We start from the raw sequence: 22,535 nt of genomic DNA on the forward strand, positions 1-22,535 counted from the left end.
TTTCAGATCTCCCCACCTAACTTCCCTCCAGAAACTCTTGAAGACATCAAAAGCTTCCTAAACATGACTCAAGAGAATGCTCTACTCCCTCATTTACCCTCTAATCCCTCTATTTCAATTCGCTCTACATTCAAAGTATTTGCTGATATCCATGCTGTATGCTGTGTGGTGCAGCGGTTAGTGTGTTCATCTAGCAATCTTGCTGACCCGTGTTCAATCCCACACACTGCCAGTGGATGGTAACCCCAGCCATTCTTTGTACACAGGGGGAGATTTAGAAGAAAAGTGAAACAGACAGCATGTCACAGCAAAAAATTGTAATAAATGGAATTAAAACTCAATTTTAATCCTCCTCATGTTCCCCTTACACCTCATCCTTCCATTCTCGTCTAAAACACTCTATTCTCTCCTTCTCCATATGTAGCACCATTCCCTTTTATTTCTCCATTATCCTTACCACTCCGACCTGGATGCTCACGTGACTCTCTTATGTCTTAATCAGGGTGTTTTTGTGGTATCATTTTATATATGAACATCATGGTAGCATGTGTGGAATCCATGACAAACAGATTGCAACATGAACAACGAAGGGAAGGACAAGAAAACACACGAATATGCCCTGACGAAGCAATAGCAAAAAGGCCTTCAGCATATTCATGTTTTCTTGTCCTTCTCTTCGTTGTTCCTGTTGCAATCAAGTTAGCAGTATTAAAAGTGCTGAGAATGCCATTGTTATTTTTATTTTTCTTATTATTATACTTGTCATTGTTAATCATTTTAGTTTTTAGGAAATTACATTATAAGTATTAGTATTTGATACATATGTAGATGGTGATTTTGTTGACATGATCATTATTATTAACATTATAATTATGAGTTCTGTATTTAATATTATTATGGTTTCTAATTCTGGGAGAATTTGTTATGATTACTGGTATTATCATTATTATTATTATTTTTTGTTCTTGTCGGTGATGTTGATATTATTATTAAGATCATCATTGTCATTGATATCATTATCATCATTACCATTATTATTATTATTATTATTATTATTATTATTATTATTATTATTATTATTATTATTATTATTATTATTATTATTATTTTCATCAACATCATCATCACTATCACCATCACTATCAGTATTATTATTGTATCATCATTATCATAGTATTATTATATATTATTTTTATTATTATTATTACTATTATTATTATTATTATTATTATTATTATTATTATTATTATTACTATTACTACTACTACTGTTATTATTATTATTGTTAAAATTGGTATTGGTATTCTTACTATTAGTAGTAGTATTGGTAGCCTAGCAGTAGTAGTATCGTTGTTATCAGTATTACTTTTTTTCCCTTTTTATAATCATAATTGATTTTGTTATTGTTCTTGTTACATCTACTATTGATGATGATGATACTAGAATGCTTGATCTGGATCAAACTCTAATAAAGATGGTAAAGATGTACAAAAAAGGTTATTATTATCTATTGATTTCTCATACAACACTAATTCAAAGGACCAGCTACAGGTATTTCTTGCTAAGCATTCAGATTACTCTCTTCAAAAGTCTGCTGTTCTGAAATGAATGTAGAATAGCATTGAAACATGGGTTTAATGGGGGCCATTCATAAATAAACAAAAATTAAATCTAAAAGTATTGTTGTTCTTGTAATTATTATTGTGATTATTTTATTGTTACTATTATCACAACTATGATTGTTATTTGGAGTTTGGTACTATTACTAAAAAATGAATATTAAATATAATATTGTGGAGGTTACTGTGAATTGGTTTTCCCCCATTATCATCAATCCTTTAATTAGTATTGTGCCCATGTAATTGACAGCACAGTTATGATAATCATTACTTGAATTATAGTTAGAATGATTTAATTTGAACTCTTTTTCAGGTTTAATTACTTATCATTTTTCTTTCCATGTTTTTTTAGGGGGTAAATGGCACAAAACTTGAAAGGTATTAAGCAGAGGCCCTCTATAGAAACAGTTATTTGACTCTAAATCATATTGAGATTAGAAAACTAGTGGAATCACAAGTACACAGAAGCTTTCTGTGTCCAGTTACAGCCGTTCAATAAGTTTTAAAGTAACCAGCTGATCTGTACTGATTGACATTAATATCATATCAGTAGTAAAAGACAAATTATCAAGAGAATAACTGACATAAGAGATTTGATGGTGATTTTGCCATAAGCCAGTGCTTAATAACAGGACTGCAATTATGTCAGTATAGTCGTACCTGATTGTATAGAAGGATGTATTGTAAATTTATCTAGATTCTCATAATCTTTGGCAGTCTGCTGGGTATCAGTTGTTGCATGACCATGACTAAGCTGATACAGGGTAAAGAACCAATGGCACATGGCATTAATAGCATGCAATGGGTATTCAGTTTTCTATTGAAAATAGTCTGCTCCACTTCTGTATATTGTCAAAAATTATGACTTAACTAAAATATGAATACAGATATTGATTTAACCTGCTCACAAAAGGATTTCTGAATTAACTTATTAACCCTTTTGGCTGTACCACACAATTTTTTAGCAAAGGAGGCTAAGAGGAGACTAAAACTACCTTTGATTAATTACCATAACATTATACAGTGATCTGGTGTGAGTTGATTAATAATAATTTCGAATGATATTCATATATTTGATGTGATTTGTTACTATACCATCAAAAATTTTGTCTTAATTTTTTGTCTCTCATATCTGTTTATTGAAATAATGAACATTTTTGTAATTCTCACAGGAATACAGTCATGATTATATATGTGTTTTAACATTTCCATAATTTGTTATTCTCTTTATAGGTTAAAGTGTTGTTAATGAGTAATCTGATCTGAGAAATTCTTTCAGGCTGCTGAGTGTGTGGGTGTGTGTGCGTGAGGGTCACGTCGCCACCCTGGAGGCGGAGCCAGCAAGTCTCGGCTGGAAGGGCCCCCCAGGACCCCCCTCAGAGCCTCACGGTCCCCCCTCTGTTGGTCCCACGGGGTTCCCTAACCCGGCCACTCCAAATACCTTTTCTGGACCGTCCACTCCAACATTTAACCCACCTGGTCCTACTCTGAACAGACCCTCTCCAGGACCTCCCACAGGTCCCCAAGGCCCCTCATCAAATCCTGGGAATTATCCTTCGGGCCCTGGTGGCCCTCAACCCTTCAACACGCCTCCCAACAGCTTTTCGGGGCCGCCCACCTCAGGCCCCCCATCAGTCCCCTTCCCCGGCTCCCCAGCCCCTTCCAATGCATCCACACCTGGTCCCGGAGGGCCCTCTCCCTTCCCTGGGCCACCAGGGGGAGGGCCTCCAACTAGCATGGCACCCACCAGCATGTCTGGACCTGGGCCATCACCCATGCCATTTCCTTGTTCCTCTAACTACAGTAGCCCCACTCCCACAGGCCCCCACATGAATGGCCCAAACAGCACTTTAGGGATGTTGGGGCAGCCTCATGCCCAAATGATCAATGGTCCACCTGGTCATCCAGGGCCTTTTCCAGGGCCGGGAGGGCCAGGACCAGGTTTTTCTGGACCAGGAGGACCTTTTGGTCCTGGAGGGCCACCATTTGGTTCGGGGGGACCACCGGGGGGCCCTCCCATGCACGGTCCAATGCATGGACCTATGCATGGACCAGGACCACATCCAATGATGGGACAGATGGGACCCATGGACAGGATTGATCAAGGGTAAGTTGCTATTATGTTATTTATTCTTTCTCTCACTTCTATTATTTTGTTATATTTGACTATTGTAAGGAGGTAATACGCTGTAACTTGGTACAAGAGCTGTTATAGAGAGACACAGGAGAATCATGAACCAAAGTAGTGTTTGACAGCAATTTCATGCCTATTGCATACATTGATATACATTTGGTGCCCAGATTATCCTACTCTACAATCAATAAAAACATTAGATAAAAAATGTACATGTCACTGGAAACACATTAGAAGTTTCTAAGTAACACAATCTTGCTTGCAGAAAAAATTACTTACGCAGATATAAAGCACACCTAAATGATACTCACACTAAATTGACATGATTATTAGTGTCTGTGCTTTTTATGATATCTGCTTTCAGCCACCAAAGTATTCATAAGCTATGATCATAAGGGATGTGGTTATTCTTCGAAAAAGGAAAGGGAATCAGTGGGACTACAGCAATTACAGAGGCATTACTCTGCTCAGCAAGATTTTCTCTCACATACTTCTTAGGCGTACCTGAGATGACCTACTGAGTCACCAGAGGCTGGAGTAACCTGGATTCACTCCAGGCATGTCCACAATAGACCAAATCCTGTCATTTTGAGTCTTTGTAGAGAGCTTTCATGAGTTCGGTCATGGACTGCTTGATGCCTACATCGACCTCAAGAAGGGATTCGACTCAGGACATAGTAAACCATGTTAGGAAATCTTGAGGTTTTGGGAAATTCGGATAAGGATTATTGGGTTGGACAAGAATTATCAAGCCTATAAACTGATATACTGCACTACACTGCAAGATCTCGGTCGTCAACTTTGGCTTTACTTACGATATTGCAATCCTATGTCACTTTCTAGAAACTGTATTGGTGGGTCCAGATGCATTTAACAAAGAAAAGAAGCCCTTAGGTTTGCAGGTCTCCTAGACCAAGACCAAGATCCAGGATTTTGGAGGCCTGCTAGAAGACAGTCTTCAATTGGCACATGTTTGAAGTAAGAATATTGAAGTCACAGAGTTTACATACTGTAGTAATGTAGGCCATGAATCTAGGTTTTCAGACCAGGAAGTTAAGACTCGGATTGGCCTGGCACCAGTTGTCATGAATTCTTTTTACAAGAATACTTTGAGATGGTGGTTCCTATGTAGTAGGAAAACCTCCAAGGCACAGATACTGCCAGTTTTAGTGTGAAACTTGTCTTGAATTCTCATCTGCCTACTCAGGGTTATTTGAGTACGTGGTTCACTTCCGTGAGGACTATCCTGCCCATCAGGTTGTCTCTTCTAGAAAGAACCCAGGGTGTAGGAGTCGTCTATGACAGCCGAGGAGGCTGTGGCTTGGACATGTTGCACCCTCATTGGTGTTAGCTCCCTCTGATTGACTGATGAGGTATGAAAGAGCCATATGCATCTTGACTTTTTGTGTTAGCCTTGGATAGAAGAGGTTTCACAGTTTGATGGCTTGTGCATTATTGGAATATTGGCAATTTCTCTTTGAGTTTTGAATCTGAGCGAGTTTCCCACTTCAGATGAGGCAGGAATGAGACAAAATAGATTCACTTCAACATATGTAAAGGCATTCATTGAAAATCTTTAGTATATACTTAAAAAAAAAGTTTTAGCATCAATTTGATAACACAGTAGAGTTTTATGAATGATTATCCTAAGCAATTCCTTCTATTATATTGTTTTGCATGTTTGCACATCTCACTCAGCATGCAGAACAGGAACACCAAAAAGTTGCTAGAATACCTGGAGACAAAGGGTTCATTATATTTCTCCCTTTTTTAAATGGGGTTATTTACATGAAAAATCAAAATTCTTATACGTCATAGGTTGAACATTATTTGCATATTTTCTGCAATAAAATGTAAGGCAAATAAGGAAATTTCTTATAATTCTTTTCCCAGTGATATGTCATCTCCTTACTAACTTTTATCTTGGTGTTATTGTATGAAATTAAATCATTTGTCAGTTTTTGCAAGTTTTTATCTGTGTTGCAGATGTTGTCAGAGGTGGTTCATTTATTATTATAAATGTAGAAAAAATGTTAATGAGAATAGACAAGTGTGAGATATATGTAATTAGCTTTCATCAGTCCATCCTCAGAAATTCTGATAGATATATCCTTGAAATGTAGAATTATTTCTTGCTCACTTTAAGGTAATCTAGTAGCTCTTGCAGTTGCATAAGGCTGTTTTCCTTATTTCAGACATAATTTAGTTCATTAGGTAATAAGAGAATTACCAAATAAAAACTTGAGTAAGTTGATTAATTAGATAATCTAAATAACTAGGTTGTTTAGTTTTTTTCTATGTAAATGGTACTCAGTTTGAACAGAGAAAATTATGTTCTATTTGTTTTTCCCTTTTTTTAGGGGAGTGATGATGGTAGAGGGTGTAAATTTGAATTAGTATTTCCATAATCAAATATGTAATTAGCACATAGGCCAAGATAAGTCCATAACCTCCCCACATATTCTGCCATTAATATTATGCCTGATAACATTGGTAACAGGAGAGATATCAGTGTGTTCAAATCATGATAAAAAATAATTGATTTTTACTTTCTACATGCTTTGCTTCTGGGCACATTTTAAAAACAATTTTCCTTGTTATGTCATGCAAGTACTCTGTGTCCAGTTTCTTAGAGTGTACAGTGATCATTCAGGGAAATAAAGAGATTATACGTAAATTTAAACTTTTTACTAGTGTTTTGCTGACAAGTTTCCTTAATAGGTCTTCCTCTGCCTAAGCCAATCACACATTTGTTTTCTTCCACATTTTTTCTGAGAATGGAATGCAGTGAGTTGGAGGCATTATGGTACTGGGTGGCACATTTCATCCAGCCGAAGCCCCAATCTTTTTCTGTTTCTCTATTCCCTCTCCGCACACCAGTTACCTCCTTATATATAACTGTTCTTTTGATATTTGTATATTGAGATACCTATAAATCTAAATACATATTTTATTGTTTTATGAAATCAAAATATGACTTTATATGTCATTTATTTGTATATCTATAGTAATATATCTCAGTTTTGCTTCATCAGCAATGGGTAACTGTGATACCTTTTAAAACTTTCTTTCCTACTGAAACTCTTATATATTTGAGATATGACCGGAATATACATTAATTGGTGTGTAGAATTGAGTTCTTTAATTAACTGCAAAGAATATTTGCTTTAGTAAAACTTGGAAAATTAGACCTTTTGCAGCCGGGGAACAGACAAACTGGAATGTTTGCAATTCTTAAGGGCTAAAACTAATTCAAACATATTTCAGAGAGGGCATAGCATTACAAGATGGTTTTTTCTCTCATTCAGTAAGAAATTACTGTTTGTATTGTTTGTGCTGCATTTATCAAGATATGCTATATTTTCTTGCATCTTATGTGTTGGAAGGTAATTGCTACTAATTTTTGTTGCATCACCCAACAGACTCAGGGTCATTGAGGCAGGGGGAGGATGGCCCCATTATTGAATCTGATTAATTCTTAGAGATGTATGATTATTTTGTATATATAATATAGGCCTTGTATTTATAAAAGGATAAATTATGTGGTGTCCTGAGAGATCCATCACACAGTTGCATGGGCATTGTAGATTTAACTCCCTGCTGATGGACATGCAAAAAGGCATCATGGAAAGCCTACCCTTCATGACAGGCACATTTTTGTATCATGACTTGCTGTGCCATGTACAGCTGGCCCAGCTGCACATGGCAAACACCTTGCCAATAAAGCTAGATGTCTGCCAGTAGTCACTGGAATGAGTGCCATATAGATAATTCTGGCACCGTTAGTGTAGGGTTAAGATATATCACTTCCATTTAGTTGCCAAGATAGAAGACATTGGAAAATTTCTGCATCATCAATACAAATGGTAAATATTTCCTTATTTACTGATAAAAGATGTGCCATCCTGCAAAGTGCTAGCCTCAGTTAAATATGTTTTAATTAGAACTTCTTAAAAAAAAAAAAAAAGATCCCACATGAAACCAATCCCACACAGGTGCCTCATGCAATGAGCCACTCTAGCAGATTATTAAAAGCACAGGAAATATATTTTTTGCGCTGCCTATGATTTTGGCTGTGGCATTTATGATTTTTCAAGACAAAAAAGTGACTTTAAGCCATTTCTGAAGGGCTTTACCCCTTCACTGACTACAGTCAGGGTCAAACAAGCAAATAGCTGTTTATTGTGCACAGCATAAAGCATGCATGACCACATATGGTATGGATCATTATGACTTGATTGCATCGTGGCAAGAATAGATGTCACACTTGAATGGGCAAAGGCAGAACAGTTGGAAAAATTACGAAAATAGTAGTGATGAGTTTTATTACTTCAAATGAGGAAACACTTCATTTTTGCTCAGAGAAACAAATATATTTAGAGTGCTTGCAGAGATTAATAATAAAACAGAACATTTCCAAAAGATAGGGCCATGTGTCTGTTCTAAAGATTCAGTGGGAAAGCATGAAAGCAATGACAATATAGCTGCTGTATATCTTATCTTTATCTGAATTCTCTATTGATTATAAGTATCTTGTATTGTAGAGTTATTCATTCTCAATCATATCTTTTTCTACATTTGATTCAATGACAATAGTAACACCTCTTCTGTATCTTGCAATAGAGATATGAACACTGTTGTAAATATTGCCAAATGATTTAGATTTTCATGCTTAGGGGTTGGACAACATATTGCTGATATTGAACAGGTGTTTAGAAAATCAGTCACTTCTGGCATGGTTTTTTCTGTTGTAGTCTGCAGTGTATCTGCATTTGAATAGTTTTCAGTCACCTTTAAGATATGGTTAGTAGAGATTCGGGAAATCCAGCAATTTTAATGGAATTTGCCCATTGATGGATGCAATCCACTAGACTTTCACCTGCTAACTTCAAGTTGAAACTGCAGATCCTGTGAAAATTCAAACTCCCTCCTTGAAAAGGTTAGAACCCAGGAAACATGAAAGAGTAGCAAGAGTTAGGGAGAAGATTGCGAGATCCATAGCTAGTTTCTGTGGTCCTGATTTGTTTTGATGCTGCAAGCCCACTGGACAAAGCTGTTGATTCTTTTTGCAGTGTGAACACCACAGATGGGTTGGTTGGTTCCAGCCCACAGAAAATTGCTGGATTCCTATGAAATTTATGGGTAGTCTGACCATACCTTTAGAGGTTGTTCTCCCACATGTACAAGTACAGTGTGTGGTTTTCCCATATTGTCAAGTAGTCTAAACCACAAACCATCAACCACTCCAGGAGCAAACATGGTAATACAAAAGAAGTCTTTTAGAAGTCTAGCTTAGAGTTTAACATAGGGCTTTTTGAGATGTTTGATAAAAGTATAGATCTATAGATAGAGGTTAATTTATTAAATTATAAAGGGGATTGTAGTGATCTGAGAGTGCTCTTCATTGTTCTTAGTTACTTTTCTTCTTCATCCTCATTTTTCTTCCCCTGCTCATCATTTATAGTATATTATTTTTAAGATACATGTGTTCAGCATATTACTACAACTATTCCCTGTTCAAGTGCTTTAACATATGAGTGGTTATTTCACCCACATAAAGGCACTGCAACAATAAGAACATCCTATAAAGCTTTACTTTTCTTGGAAGGAACTTGATATGTTAATGAAGTAGCTCTATTCTCATTACATCAGAGAGTTGTTCAGATCAGTGCCTCACACCTAGCATTAAACCTAGCAAGCAGGGGAAGAGTATCGTAATTTTGACAGTGTGAGTTGAATTATTCATAATACTGCTCCTTACAAAGCTGGTAAGATTCACCTAATACTTTATCTCTTTCAAGAAAAACTATGAAAAAATATATGTTGTAATAAATAGTTTACCAGATTTCTTGTTCATTCTAAAAGTCTGAATTGATAAATCCATTAAGACCAGTGTAAGTACAGATCTTTTGTTTGTAGTATTATCCAGGAGGGGAATAGAGGATTAACCTGGGGCAGAATTTAATTATAATAACCAGGGATTTGTTACAAATTCCCCTGTTGAAAGGATTATTTGTGTATTGCCCATAATCTCATCAGGCATAATAAAAAAAGTTCAGTTTTTCCTATGATTTATTAGTTCCAAATACTTTTCATACTGCTACAGACCACAAAGATACAATATTATTAATGAATTAGTATCAGCTCCAAGTTTAGACATTTGTGTGTCAAATTTGTTACCAGAGATAACCTATATTACAGTTTTCCTTATATCTTGACTAAGGCTGAATTCATACTGTAATCTAAAATAAATTGTGAAACATAAAGAAAGACATTGTATTTAAAGAACGTATAGATTAATGCTTGTCTTATACAGTTTCTTATACAGTTAATCCTTATTGTTGCACTTGACCCATTTACGACGGGTGTCTCATGTATGAGACACCTGGAAAAATAAACATTGCCGGGCGTCCCGCCAATGTGATGATGTGGGCTGCGGCCGATGTGCAGGCAGATATCGGGTCGGCCCTGCACGCCAATTTTGTTGCCACCTGGAAACTATTATTTTCAGCTTCAAAATATACTGGCGTTAGTGGGTTAAAATATGTGCACCATTGAATTTGAAATTTATGATAAGAGGTAAACAAAAATAGGTGAACAGGGAAGCTATATCATTATTATCTTTACAATAGAAAGTTATCCTTCTTAAAGCCTTTGACACATGGTATTCAGTAAAAATTATAATCGCCTTTCATAAAGAGTAAGGCTTGTGGTAATTCTTATCTTCTGGAGCCAGGTGATTGGTTGGGTAGCTGTACCAAGTTTTAGTTTACAAGGATATTTTATGATAATTTGATCTGGAAACTTTCCTTTTCTTTATTCTTGTAACAAATTGTATGAGTTTTCTGTGTTATCCAAAACAGTTAGAGTCTCTGTTTTTTATATAAACTCGCCCACCTAAATATTCATGTGATTTTGACAGTGGAGGTAAGAAGGGATAATACAAAATCATTTTACTTCTCTTTGGCTCATGTGATTTAACAAGGAAATTACATCACCCTTAAATTTTTTAGATTTTCTTTATACAATTTTCTGTGGTTAAATCATTCCATGTCTCTTTACTTGCATTAAATTGTACATGGACATTATAGATGCATCCCCATTTCAGCAGGTCATATTCAGGGGAGAAAATAGCATATAGTGTTCATACCATGGTAGATGGTGTCCTAAAAGTCATCGGAAAATCTGAATGCACCTGGTTGCTAAGTGCTCTCACCACACTTATGCCTTGCTATTTGTGTGATGGTAATGTTTCAGTGTGGTCTTAATCTGTGACAGGCAGAAGTAAAATACTGAACATGAAAATGGTATCTTCCCTGGAGCCAGTGCTCTACCAGTCATGGCTCACAGATGGTACATTCCATTCTCATTTACTAGTGGAAATAATGCAAGAACCTCTTCCTAAAAGCCCACTGTGTCTAATTTTCCACCAAGAGCTTTGTGCACTCGTGATAACACATTCCTGCCTCCCCGGCTGTCAGCCAAATTTTTTATAACTGCATATTTGCTGTCACCCTACATGCTACTATTTTTATGACATGATGGTTATATCACACAGATCTATTTGGTTGATATTATGTTTGTAAGGCTAGTGTTTTATGTTTTATTTTCTTTCAATAATCGATAAATCTCTTCATTAATTCCCAGCTTGTTATTAACAGGAGAGTGTTTAGGTATATTTTATTTCTTATGTTGATGGATCACCTTATACAGTAATTCCTTTTACAATACTTATAATGACAATGATAAACGATGTATGTGATTTTTTTATGGAGGAAGTGATTTAGTAAGTTTTTGTTAGATTTTGAAAATCATAGTTTCCTTTAGCCTTTAGATTTATGAGGGAAATAGAAAATCCTCCAAAATATTTTGTGTGATTTTCATGTAATTTTCTATGTAATGGATATTTGAATTATTCAAAACTTTTTCAGAAAATGTGTTGATAATTTATGTAGACTTTTCTCATAAAGGAAAATTGGATGTGCAATTTATTTGGCTTTTGTTTTGTGTATGAGACACTATTTAGCACATAGATAATTTGCCGATTATGCATGGAAGATTCACACCAAAACATTGGGCTTTCTTGCTCATGCTGTAAATCTATATGAGATCAATATCCTCGTGTTAACTACTCACATTATCTTTTGGCACTTAGGCAGTGTGACTGTCTTGAGGTGTGACACACAAAAGAGAATTACTGAAACAAGTTCTCAAAAATGAGAGATCCCTACACCCCCTCCATCATAACAAACCGCATTCCATCTTGGATATACAATGCAACACACCTTATTTATTGATATAGACTTTAATGTACATAATAAGGATACTATAGGTTATTTCTAGCAACTGAAAGAATATTATGCATCTCTGAATATGAAGAAATAATTAGATTACAAAAAAAAAATATATGTATATCCCATTGTTGGTGGCATGGTGAATGCTATGCACAGGTTGCATATGAAAAGGGCCCAGGAGTAGAGTATACTCCCTAGAGAGGCCCAGTAAATCCCAAATTATCCTGGAGGTATTAGGTTAATTAATTTCAATTGAAACACTGGGAAGTGTAGTCAGTTTCTGGTTGAAAGCATGACTACGTAGATGAAAATATATTATGGAAAAATAATAATGGCAATATTAATGAATATGATATGCATCCTAGTCTGTGTTAAGCATCATTGAGTCTAGGGCATGAACTGTAGACAAAACACATTCAGGATCTACACAGTACAACTTTGCTGTCACCATGTTGCAAATCTAGCATTTTCTAACTTTTCTGAGATATCAACCTTCTTTGCAAATAATGAATGAAAAGAAGTTGAGTGAATATACCAGTGTTTATTCTATTTCATTTACCATTTAACACTAAAATCACTGCTTCATTTTGGTAATATACTTATTTAATGCAGTTATAATTACTTTGTGGCTTTTTGACATGTTACTGTATAGAGATAATAGACTAACATGCTTGAAATTGAGGTTAAAAGAGAGGGAAAATACTTGCTTTTGATGCTGGTTTGAGATAAATTATTGTTGATGAGTAAGTGCTAGAACACCACTCGACTGCCTCATCTAATATATGGTGGCTTTACTATCCAGTCAGGCACAAATTTCCCATTAGTTCAGTAAGCATTTTTATACAGTAATGTACAGTAGTATGTACATTTGAAAGAGAATATGATAACTTTATAAATATGCAATGCATTTATATTCATTTATTAATTGAATAAAAAGTTAATGAGTCTCAGAAGTTTAGAATATAGTCTTCATGTGTTAACAGAATGTAATGATTGAGAACCATGGTTGTAGAGTAGGTTCCTTTTCTAATTTCTTCACTTCCTCCTCTTCTAAAGGTATACTTAGCAGGGTTGATGATGATTGATGACAGGTTGTGAGGTTGGTGATGCTAGTCTTTTTGTAACTGACAGAGTTAGTTGATGATAATTATTTTAGATACAATATTGTCATATGGACATATTCATCCAAGCATTGCCTGCTTATCAAATACACCTTTGCTTTGATAAAAAAAATAACAGTATGGACGTTCTCAGTACTTGACAGAAGGTATACAAACTGTTGCTGAATGGAGAAAGTGACTTGTGTATCTGGTAAGACAGTCATTCTTGGCATGGCATGACAATAAGTTAGATTAATAACGTATTGGAAGTTTTTTTACCAATGCCTAGGGCAAAAGTCAAAGGAAACCTTAATGCTAGAAGTAAGTGTTCAGTCATTTCTTTACTTTGCTTTACTGTACTGAACATTTTCTTTTCACTTCATTTCTATATCATTGATATTGCTTTATCTCCGGTTACAATGCTAAAGATATAGGATCGATTATGCTAAAGAATAACAATAACTATGCTACAGAATGACTTGGGATATGGATAAAGTTAACATTTAGAAGGTTGTGACTATCTTTTACAACAACAACAACAAAAATGTTAGAAAAAAGTGATCTTCTCATTTAGAGATATAAGAAAAGTTATGTACCTACCTGTATTAATAGATCAAAGTTGAGTGACTAAAAAAGGTCTAAAATCTTCAGTAAAGTTCAAGGAACAGATGACAGTACAGTACAAGAACACAGGACAACATGATACCTTAACCTAATGTTTCGATATACTGAAGTCAAAACATCCAAACATCTTACTGACAATCTCTATGTGAATTGAGAAAAGGTTATACCAGTCAGCAATGAGGTAGTGGTGGTCTTTTGAAATTTGCATCATTGTAACAGCTTCTAAACTTTCTCTTTTTCTCAGATCAACATTTTCTTTGTAGATGTATTATTTTCTATCTGCAAATTTCCTTATATTCCCTGCTTCCAAGGTGCATAACCATTTGAGGGAGATTCTAGCTTGAAATTATGGAATTGGTGGTAGCTGTCAATTTAGGGTTTCTTTTGCCCTCAATTATGAGAACCATCTGGTGCCTATTTCTACAAAATCCTTCTATTTAGATGCATGTTCTCATTTCTTCACCACTTCCTATTTCTATAAGCAGAGTTGACATTTAGCCTCTCCCTTGACACTGTCAGTCTTGAGTTTCTCAATACATACTTCTGTCTTATGTTGTTTGCTGTAAATCCCACACTTTGCTTTAGCTCTGCAGCTCTCCTGATGACCATTTTGCTGACATTCAGAGCACCAGAGTGGGTTTGGTACAGATTTTCAGAGGTTGTATGTTTCCCAATTCCCAGGCTGAGAGAGTTTGTACTTTAGCCCTTTACAGCAGTTAGTACTTAATCCTTGCCGCTGGGTGGCATGTACATACATGCCATGGCTGTTGTGGACAGAGTAGCGGATGGCATTGTATCATGACCATTTCTGCGCCATTGGACAGAGCATGTTTTTCTCCTGTGTTAGTGGCTTCATTTCTGTGGTAAAGCTTTTAGGCAATAGCCCATAAAGTGAATTTTATATTATAAAAAATTATAGCAAAATAAAAGCTTTTAGGTGCTGAATGTTGCTTGCAAACTATGAAACGAACCGGGTGCAAACCGGGAAGCTGTCTATGCATGCCAACAATCCCACGATTATGTCCACTTGCCAAACTTTTTTACCTTGGGTTAATGGGTTAAGTGATTGGAATCTTGTCTTTCTCAAACAAAAGTTGTTTGGCCTCTATGATCTGAGCAAGACCAAAGGATAATAGAAATCCTGGGAGAACCATCTTTGTAGTCTCATCTTCTGGATTTAGCCGAGTCACATCAACTCTCCTCCCATCACTCACTGAGTTGGAGAGAGGTCAGCAATTTCACATTTAGTGGGTGTAGTGATGATGGATCCATTACATAATGGTTGAAAGGATACTCTCTTGCCTTTTTGCCTTTTTTGACTTCTGACAACTTCATAAGCATTTTCAAAGCCTTCTTATTTAACCCACTAGCGCCAGTATATTCTGAAGCCGAAAATAATAGTTTCCGGGCGGCTTCAAAATCGGCGCACGGGGCTGGCCCGGAATCTGCCCGCGCGTTGGCTGCAGCCTGCGACAGAATCTGAGCGCAAGCTCCAATCCAGCATCACACCTGGCAATGTTTATTTTTCCAGGTGTCACATATGTGGGACACCCATGGGTTAACAACTTTGAATAGGGGTAATGCCATATCTGTAGTTCTTTTGCCAATAGTCTGTCTTCAGTCCATAACTCAAGGTTAGAGTCAAGTCTTCATTTCTTATCAGGAGATGGCTTCATAGTCATTACATACTTTTTAAGGAGTACTCAATTTAATGACCTACTCTAAGATCACAAATAGAACAAATACAAACCTCCTAAACTTCTGGTACTGAAGCCTTAAAATCTGGTTAACCTTTTTTTTAGGGACCTTGGCTATTCCAAACAGAGAGCTGATTCAGTTGCAAAGAAGCCAGGCCTTAGCTACTATTTGAGGGAAACAGGGATAAGTTGCACCTTACCCTGCCTGACTAGCATAGGTTCACAACTCTCTAGAGGGATCCCAAGAGGGTCCCCTTAGAGCAAGTCTTAGGGTTTGCTAATGCCTGCTTCTGTTGAGTCAAGTTACTGTGGTGCTTGTGTAACAGAGTGGTCTGTCAATGAATGTGTGTATGTGGAGACAGTGGGGTACACCCAGAATGGAACAGTCAACATTTCCACAGTATTCTTACGTGTTGAGGCAATATCCCTCAGGAAGGGTAGTGATGTCATACTTGATATAAGGTCAGTGTTGGCATTAGAGTTACACACTAGGTATCAATGGCTCATTCATTGGATACACCGGCTTGCATCATGTTCCCTCGGTAACTGTATGATTAGCTAACTTGCCAGATTCACTGAAAGCAACAAATAGCAACATGTTCTTTAGTGAGCGACAGCAATCATGTAAAGGGGCACTCCAGCAAATACATTCAGCATAGTTGCCCTTACACAGGTGTATCGATTGTTGCATGTGATGGCTAAATATGGTTTTGTTGTGTTGATTTTGCATACATAAAATACTTAGTTACTTGAAAAGAAATTACTGAGCTGATTGCTTTTTTCCTATTACACCATTCTTTGAATTTTCAGAACAAAAAATTTGTTTGTGTTACTGTTATTAGTATTGTTAATACTATTATGATTATCATAATTGATATGATTTTATTAGTAATAGTAATTGTAATAAAAAAAAAGATTTTCAAGGAAGGGGTAGATAGGTAAGGATTAGTAGTTCTATTATATGACTCCATGGTGGTTAATACTCCATTTGGAATTCCTATATCTTGCTTGGCCTGACAATTAGTCTTGCCCAGCAGGATAACGAGGCTGTTTTCAGAACCATCCATGGCCTTCATTACAGATAATGCAGCTAGCTATAAAATAAACATTTGCTATTTTATTATACCAGTGACTTTATATTACACACTGTACAATATATGTTTTGTAACTACTCTGATGTGTAGGTAACCTATCTCCTGTTGACAAACAAAAATAACTTCATATCAACAATAGAGGGCCATAAAGTTAGCTACCAGTATCTTATGATTACCCGCAACTGTCATTTATGTACAAATGCTATTTTGATGTCATTTCACACTGCTTGCCCAGCTGCAAAGCTGGGTGAGATGAATAAATTGTTGGATGACGAGGTCCAAACATAGCATAAGTACTACGATAATGTTTTTTGATGAAGAACATTTGTTATCAAAATACTATATTGATGCTACATGCATCCTATGATACTCCCTTTTTCTCTTTGGCAGCAGTAAGTCAAAATAGACTGTTTAAAAACAGTATCATTATATTCAAGCAGTGTGGAATTAAACAAAAACTGACCATGAGAAATTATAAATGATTGTGACGAAGTGAAAGGAAAGTGTTGATGTATTAGACATCGAAACTGCGTAGGCTATGCATTCATAAAGTTTATAAAGGTTGTGAGTGATGTTTCCAGTGAGCATATTTTTATGTGATGATTTTAATGGATATTATTTATTTATGGGCTTAAAGTTATCACTATATTTCAGAAGGAGATTAGAGTATTATTCACATTTTTTGTAATTGCATTCAGCGAAATACTGTAGAATATATCTTAGAGGTAAGCTGGATTGACTGATAATAAGTTTTGCTGAAACATACTGGGAAAGTGAAAGAATAAGATTATATTCCATAATAATAGTCATGAATTCAGATAACCTTAGTACTACTGGAACATGTTACATGTTGATCATAGGTATCTTTCCAGTAACCAGAATTTTTGCATAAAACTTGAAAGGTATCTCAATGTAAGTTTGGTTTCTCCTGTGTCCTTCCTTCCAAGTTTATGGTGGTGTTTTATATTCTCATTGTCTTTCCTGAAAAGAGTGGATTTTCTTGCCTCTTTATTCTTCCTTAGCTGCTTACTTTATTTTAGAATGAGTGTAATTTAGGAATGTTGTGTTCCCTCTGCCCTATGATAGATATTCTTTTTTCAGGAGGTATGTAGAACTACTCAAACTGTATGATTATTTACTTTTTTTTCTTTTTTTCACCCTCATGATGATGAAGAACCTAATATTGATATCTTATTTTCAGAATATTTAATCTTACTTAATGTATTCTGTTCTAGACACCATATGCAAAAGTGGTACATATTTCTGATTTATATTATATGTAATATTTTTTTTCTTTTATGAATAGTGCGTCCATATGTCAGTATGATAGTTTCATGTTGAATAATTCTTTGTCTTAACTCTGTACTGATTTGTCTTCTGTGGCCTATTTCCAGAAGGTTAGTGAATGTGGTGTAGGAGTTGTGTTCTTTGTAAGTACTATCCTCCTTCACCGTGCATCGTCCTGTCTCTTGTGTGTCTAACGCTTAATCCTGTGATGTCTTCTGGTGAAGGTATTGAGAGCTGTTGTTTGTCTAAGCTCATGTAGTGTAGGAAATTAGTAAAAAAACGCTAGACTAGTATCTGACACATTATCTTTCAGATGTGAATGTGGTGTTGAAACTTGGAATACTGTAACTCCATTACAAGCACCGGGATTATGTTTTATTTCATTGCCTTTTGAAATTGAAAGAATGTAATTTAAGTAAAGAATGTATTTGCAGTTTTAGTTTGAATTCTTTTAGGAATGTATGTTAGTAAACCAGTTATAGGATGCGATAATATTTACATTTGTTACAGCAAATTCACCTTTACCTTATTACCAAGTTGACCAAAGTAAGACAAATATTGTAGAAGATTTTTCATAGAATTCAGGGCATAGAGAAATATGCATTCCTTTAAAGAGTCATATATAGTCATATAGCAGAATTGGCAGTCAATATATTCTTAAATATGGGCTCTGTAAATAAGCAATGAGGTGCACACTATTATGAGATTATATTTATGTGATCTCATATGAGTAAAAGATCATGTAGGTGACTGAATGAAGTCTCGTAAGGTGCTCACCACATCCGTCATCAAAAAACATTTTTTTATCATCAGTCAATGTAGTTAGTGTTTTATGCATCCATCTAGATTGCATGGATGATAGATGTATAACATTTAGTACTAGCAGAGGTGCATGGGGAGTTTTCATACCACTAAACCATTAGTCAACTAAACCTTTAGTCAAGCATTTACAAATTGGTCATATGGACTGTTTAAGGATGAGAATGGTTGTAATGTGTATGACTGAGTGAGTGAAATTAGTGAAAGAAGTATAGTCACACTATTACATATTGAATAAGTGTATGATAGTTATTAGGACAAATATCAGATGTTAAAAGTTATTTTAGCCAGAAAATGACAATGTATCTCACTTCATGTTCCATGTTTCCTTCAACCTCCTGCATGAATGATTGTGTGAATTTGTATTACAAAAGTACCTGTTTTTCATTGTGTATGTGTGTATTTATAAGTGTAGGTAGTAGTAAGATGTGATGTTTGGCAATAAATCTAGTGTTTAAGTGTGAGTTTAAGTGGTGTATTTTTGTGTTAGTAAACATGAATGTGGTCCATAGGTAAGTAATGACATGATATCCAGTAGTGTATGTATTTTAGTAAAGTCTTTCTACAGACACACCTGATGAGGTTTCTTTGCTACAGTGTGTATGTGATGTATGTAATTGTTATTTATATTTATTTTATTTTCATGGATAACAGCCCTGCATAATCATAAGAGCCATTAGTGTATTACAAAATGTTTCAGTGATGATCTGGGACTGTGATGAAAGAAGATTAGAGTTGATAAGCTTGTATTGTATTTTATGAGGCAGTAGTATATGGTATACTGTATTGTGGAATGATTATATTATCATAAACTCTAAACACCATCCACATATAATTACAGGGATACATAGCAGTAGACAAGAATAAGAAGGCTTTCTTAACCCACTCATGCCAGGTAGCATCTATTCTTGCCATGACACACTAAGTCCATTTACAAATAGGCAAATATCTATGCCACATACAATTGAGCCTGTTCTATGTAAGGCATGCTAAAAAGCTTGTTTGATCCAGTAGTCACTAAGGAGGTACAGCCCTCCAAAGTAGGCTTAGCCCAATGATTGCAATATTAGAAATTGGTTGGTGGCCAGTAATGCAGGACAGTTGACACACTTTGACAGTTTTCCCAATACTGACACCAAGCAAATGATGCTGCAATGATTGGAGAAAGACAAACTCCCAAAGATAAACCAGGTACAGGATATATCTTAATGAGGTGCCACATGTGTCTCAGTCCTACACAGTAGGACTGCATGTATCCTGTTCCTCTTATTATTCCCCTGAGTGGTTGAATATGTGTGGCTGAGGATGGCATAAGTAAAAGTCATTGTTACAGTGTTCAATTTGATGATCTCATTATTGAAAAAATTAAAGAAGTCATGAGCATAACAACTGGTATTTTTGCAGTTACTAATATGATGAATTGGATCCTTTTCTAGGACACTGAAGAAGTGATGATAAATGTAGAATACGATATCCAATGGACATTTTAAGAGCAGAATAATTATTTACTGATTTTTTATCAGTATTTTTTCTTCTTTATTATTTTTCAAAATCCTTACTCAGTGGATGTGATACACTAGGAAGTAGCTTATACTAAGCTGTTTGAAAAGAAATTTAATGTATTGATTGAAAAGGTGCATTTCTCCAACATTATCCATTTCATAGTGAACTTCATAAGGTGTCATCATTACACGCTAACCAATTGTTGTTAGTCTATAGATGTTGACGGTTTAGAAAAGACATATAGTTGAAGAACTTGATTTTTGATTGAAGCTCTGGACATGGGTAATTAAACTATCCACTATAGTTTTGTTTTGTCAGTTTTGTTTATTCACAGATGGCTCCACAAGTCCTTAGTCACCAAGAAAATACTAGGCCTAGCTGTGACCCCATTTTTTACCCTATTCCTTGAAGTCTCAGGAAATTTTCTTCTTTTATATTACTGTTGCTGTAATGATTAATATTATCATTATTATTGACATCATTACTAATGTAGCATTAACAATACTAATAGTAGATTTTGTTTATTTTCTTTACTAAAAATCAAGAGATAGGGTAAATAGGTGAGATCAGAAATTAACTCCTTGCAAACTAGGCTTTTGTAGAGGCATTTATATGTAAACAAAACATAAATAAACCAGACTTTTAGCATATATGACATGTATGCAAACCCTTCCAGCTTCAATGGATTAAAACACATGAAAAATTATATATTCATACCAGATCTGAGTTTTTAAAATATTCCTTTGTATACAGAAGACTAGCAATGTTTGGGACAGTGATGACTAGGGCAGTTTCATTTTTTTATGTAAACAGTAGGAACAGGATAAGAGGAATGACTTATGATGATGAAGAAAGGCAGCTTTTCAAGGTTATTGAATTCTAAGATTCTTTCTCTTTTAAAGTTACATTAATGATAAGAAGACTGGAAAAGTACTAGGATGTCACAACAACCCTCCCCCCTTTGGTATGATATATGGGACTGCCAAATTGGGAGATTGCAGATGTTCTGGCTTGCAATTTCAGCTTGTTTAGTTTATTTGGTATGAGAGTGAAATGTCAAAACAGATGTACAGAATCTCTTCGTCAAGAGGCTTTCTGCTTTTGCTTTTGCTTCATTCTTTTTCTTATTATTCTCTGCTTTGCTTTCTCCTCCTCCTCCTTCCTCTTCCTCCTCTTCTCACTCCTCCTCCTTCCTCTTCCTCCTCTTCTCACTCCTCCTCCTCCTCTTCTCACTCCTCCTCCTCCTCCTATTCTCACTCCTCGCTTCTTCCTCCTCCCTCCTCCCTCCCTCCCTCCCTCCCTCCCTCCTCTCTCCTTCTCCAACATCCCTCCTCCCTCCTTCTCCAACATCCCTCCTCCCTCCTTCTCCAACATCCCTCCTCCCTCCTTCTCCAACATCCCTCCTCCCTCCTTCTCCAACCTCCCTCCTCCCTCCTTCTCCAACCTCCCTCCTCCCTCCTCCCTCCTTCTCCAACCTCCCTCCTTCCTCCTCCCTCCTTCTCCAACCTCCCTCCTTCCTCCTCCCTCCTTCTCCAACCTCCCTCATTCCTCCTCCCTCCTTCTCCAACCTCCCTTCTCCCTCCTTCTCCAACCTCCCTCCTCCTTCCTTCTCCAATCTCCTCCCTCCTCCTCCTCTTCCTCTTTACTTCCTCCTCCCTCCCCACCCCTTCTCTTCCTCCTTCTATCCTCCTTCCTTCCTCCTCCTTCTCCTTCTTTCTTCCTCCTTCCTCCTTCCTCCTCCCTTTTCCCTCTTCCTCCAACTTCCCTCCTCCATCCTCCTCCAACTTTCCTCCTCTCTCTTCCTTCATCTTACCTCCTCCTCCTCCTCCCTTCTCCTCCTCTTCCCTGCTTCTCCACCTCCTCCTCCTCCTCTTCCTCTTCTTCTTCTTCCTCCTCCACCTCCTCCTCTTGTTCCTCCTCCTCCTTCTCCTCCTCCTCCTCCTCCTCCTCTTGTTCCTCCTCCTCTTCCTCCTTCCCCTCTTGTTTCCTCCTCCTCCTCCTCCTCTTGTTCCTCATCCTCCTCTTCCTCCTCTTCCTCTTGTTCTTCCTCCTCCTCCTCCTCACTTACTGTTCTTTTCTTTTCAGTTTCTCTCATTTTTTAGTTCATATTTACCGGATATAACATTACATTTTGGCATTATAAATACAACAACCAATGAAAGTGACATTTTAATGGGTAGATACTGGATGTTTTTATTGATAACAAGGACACTACCTGATGATATGGAATAGTATTTGAATGATGATTTTGGTCTTCATGTTAACAGAAGAATGATGGTGATAAACATGTTTTATTCATTCCTTACCTTACCTTACAACTTGCTCTGTGCTTAGGATGATAGGTTTTAACACATTTAATTTTGC

The 22,535-nt window shown here is 36.3% G+C and overlaps 1 protein-coding gene across 1 annotated transcript in view; it reads left to right on the plus strand.

Moving 5' to 3' along the window:
- The window catches only part of LOC113808853 (tetra-peptide repeat homeobox protein 1-like), a 32,987-nt gene extending 11,624 nt beyond the window's left edge, over window positions 1-21,363 (plus strand). The window contains exons 2-3 of the mRNA XM_070124621.1: window positions 2,899-3,726; window positions 17,957-21,363. Of these exons, the coding sequence (XP_069980722.1) occupies window positions 3,356-3,726; window positions 17,957-17,978 (393 nt within the window). The 5' untranslated portion in view covers window positions 2,899-3,355 and the 3' untranslated portion in view covers window positions 17,979-21,363. The remainder of the gene's footprint in view (window positions 1-2,898; window positions 3,727-17,956) is intronic.
- Window positions 21,364-22,535: the final 1,172 nt, after the last annotated feature.

Source organism: Penaeus vannamei, chromosome 8 (assembly GCF_042767895.1).
Source record: "Penaeus vannamei isolate JL-2024 chromosome 8, ASM4276789v1, whole genome shotgun sequence".
Classification (NCBI taxonomy): Eukaryota; Metazoa; Arthropoda; class Malacostraca; order Decapoda; family Penaeidae; genus Penaeus; species Penaeus vannamei.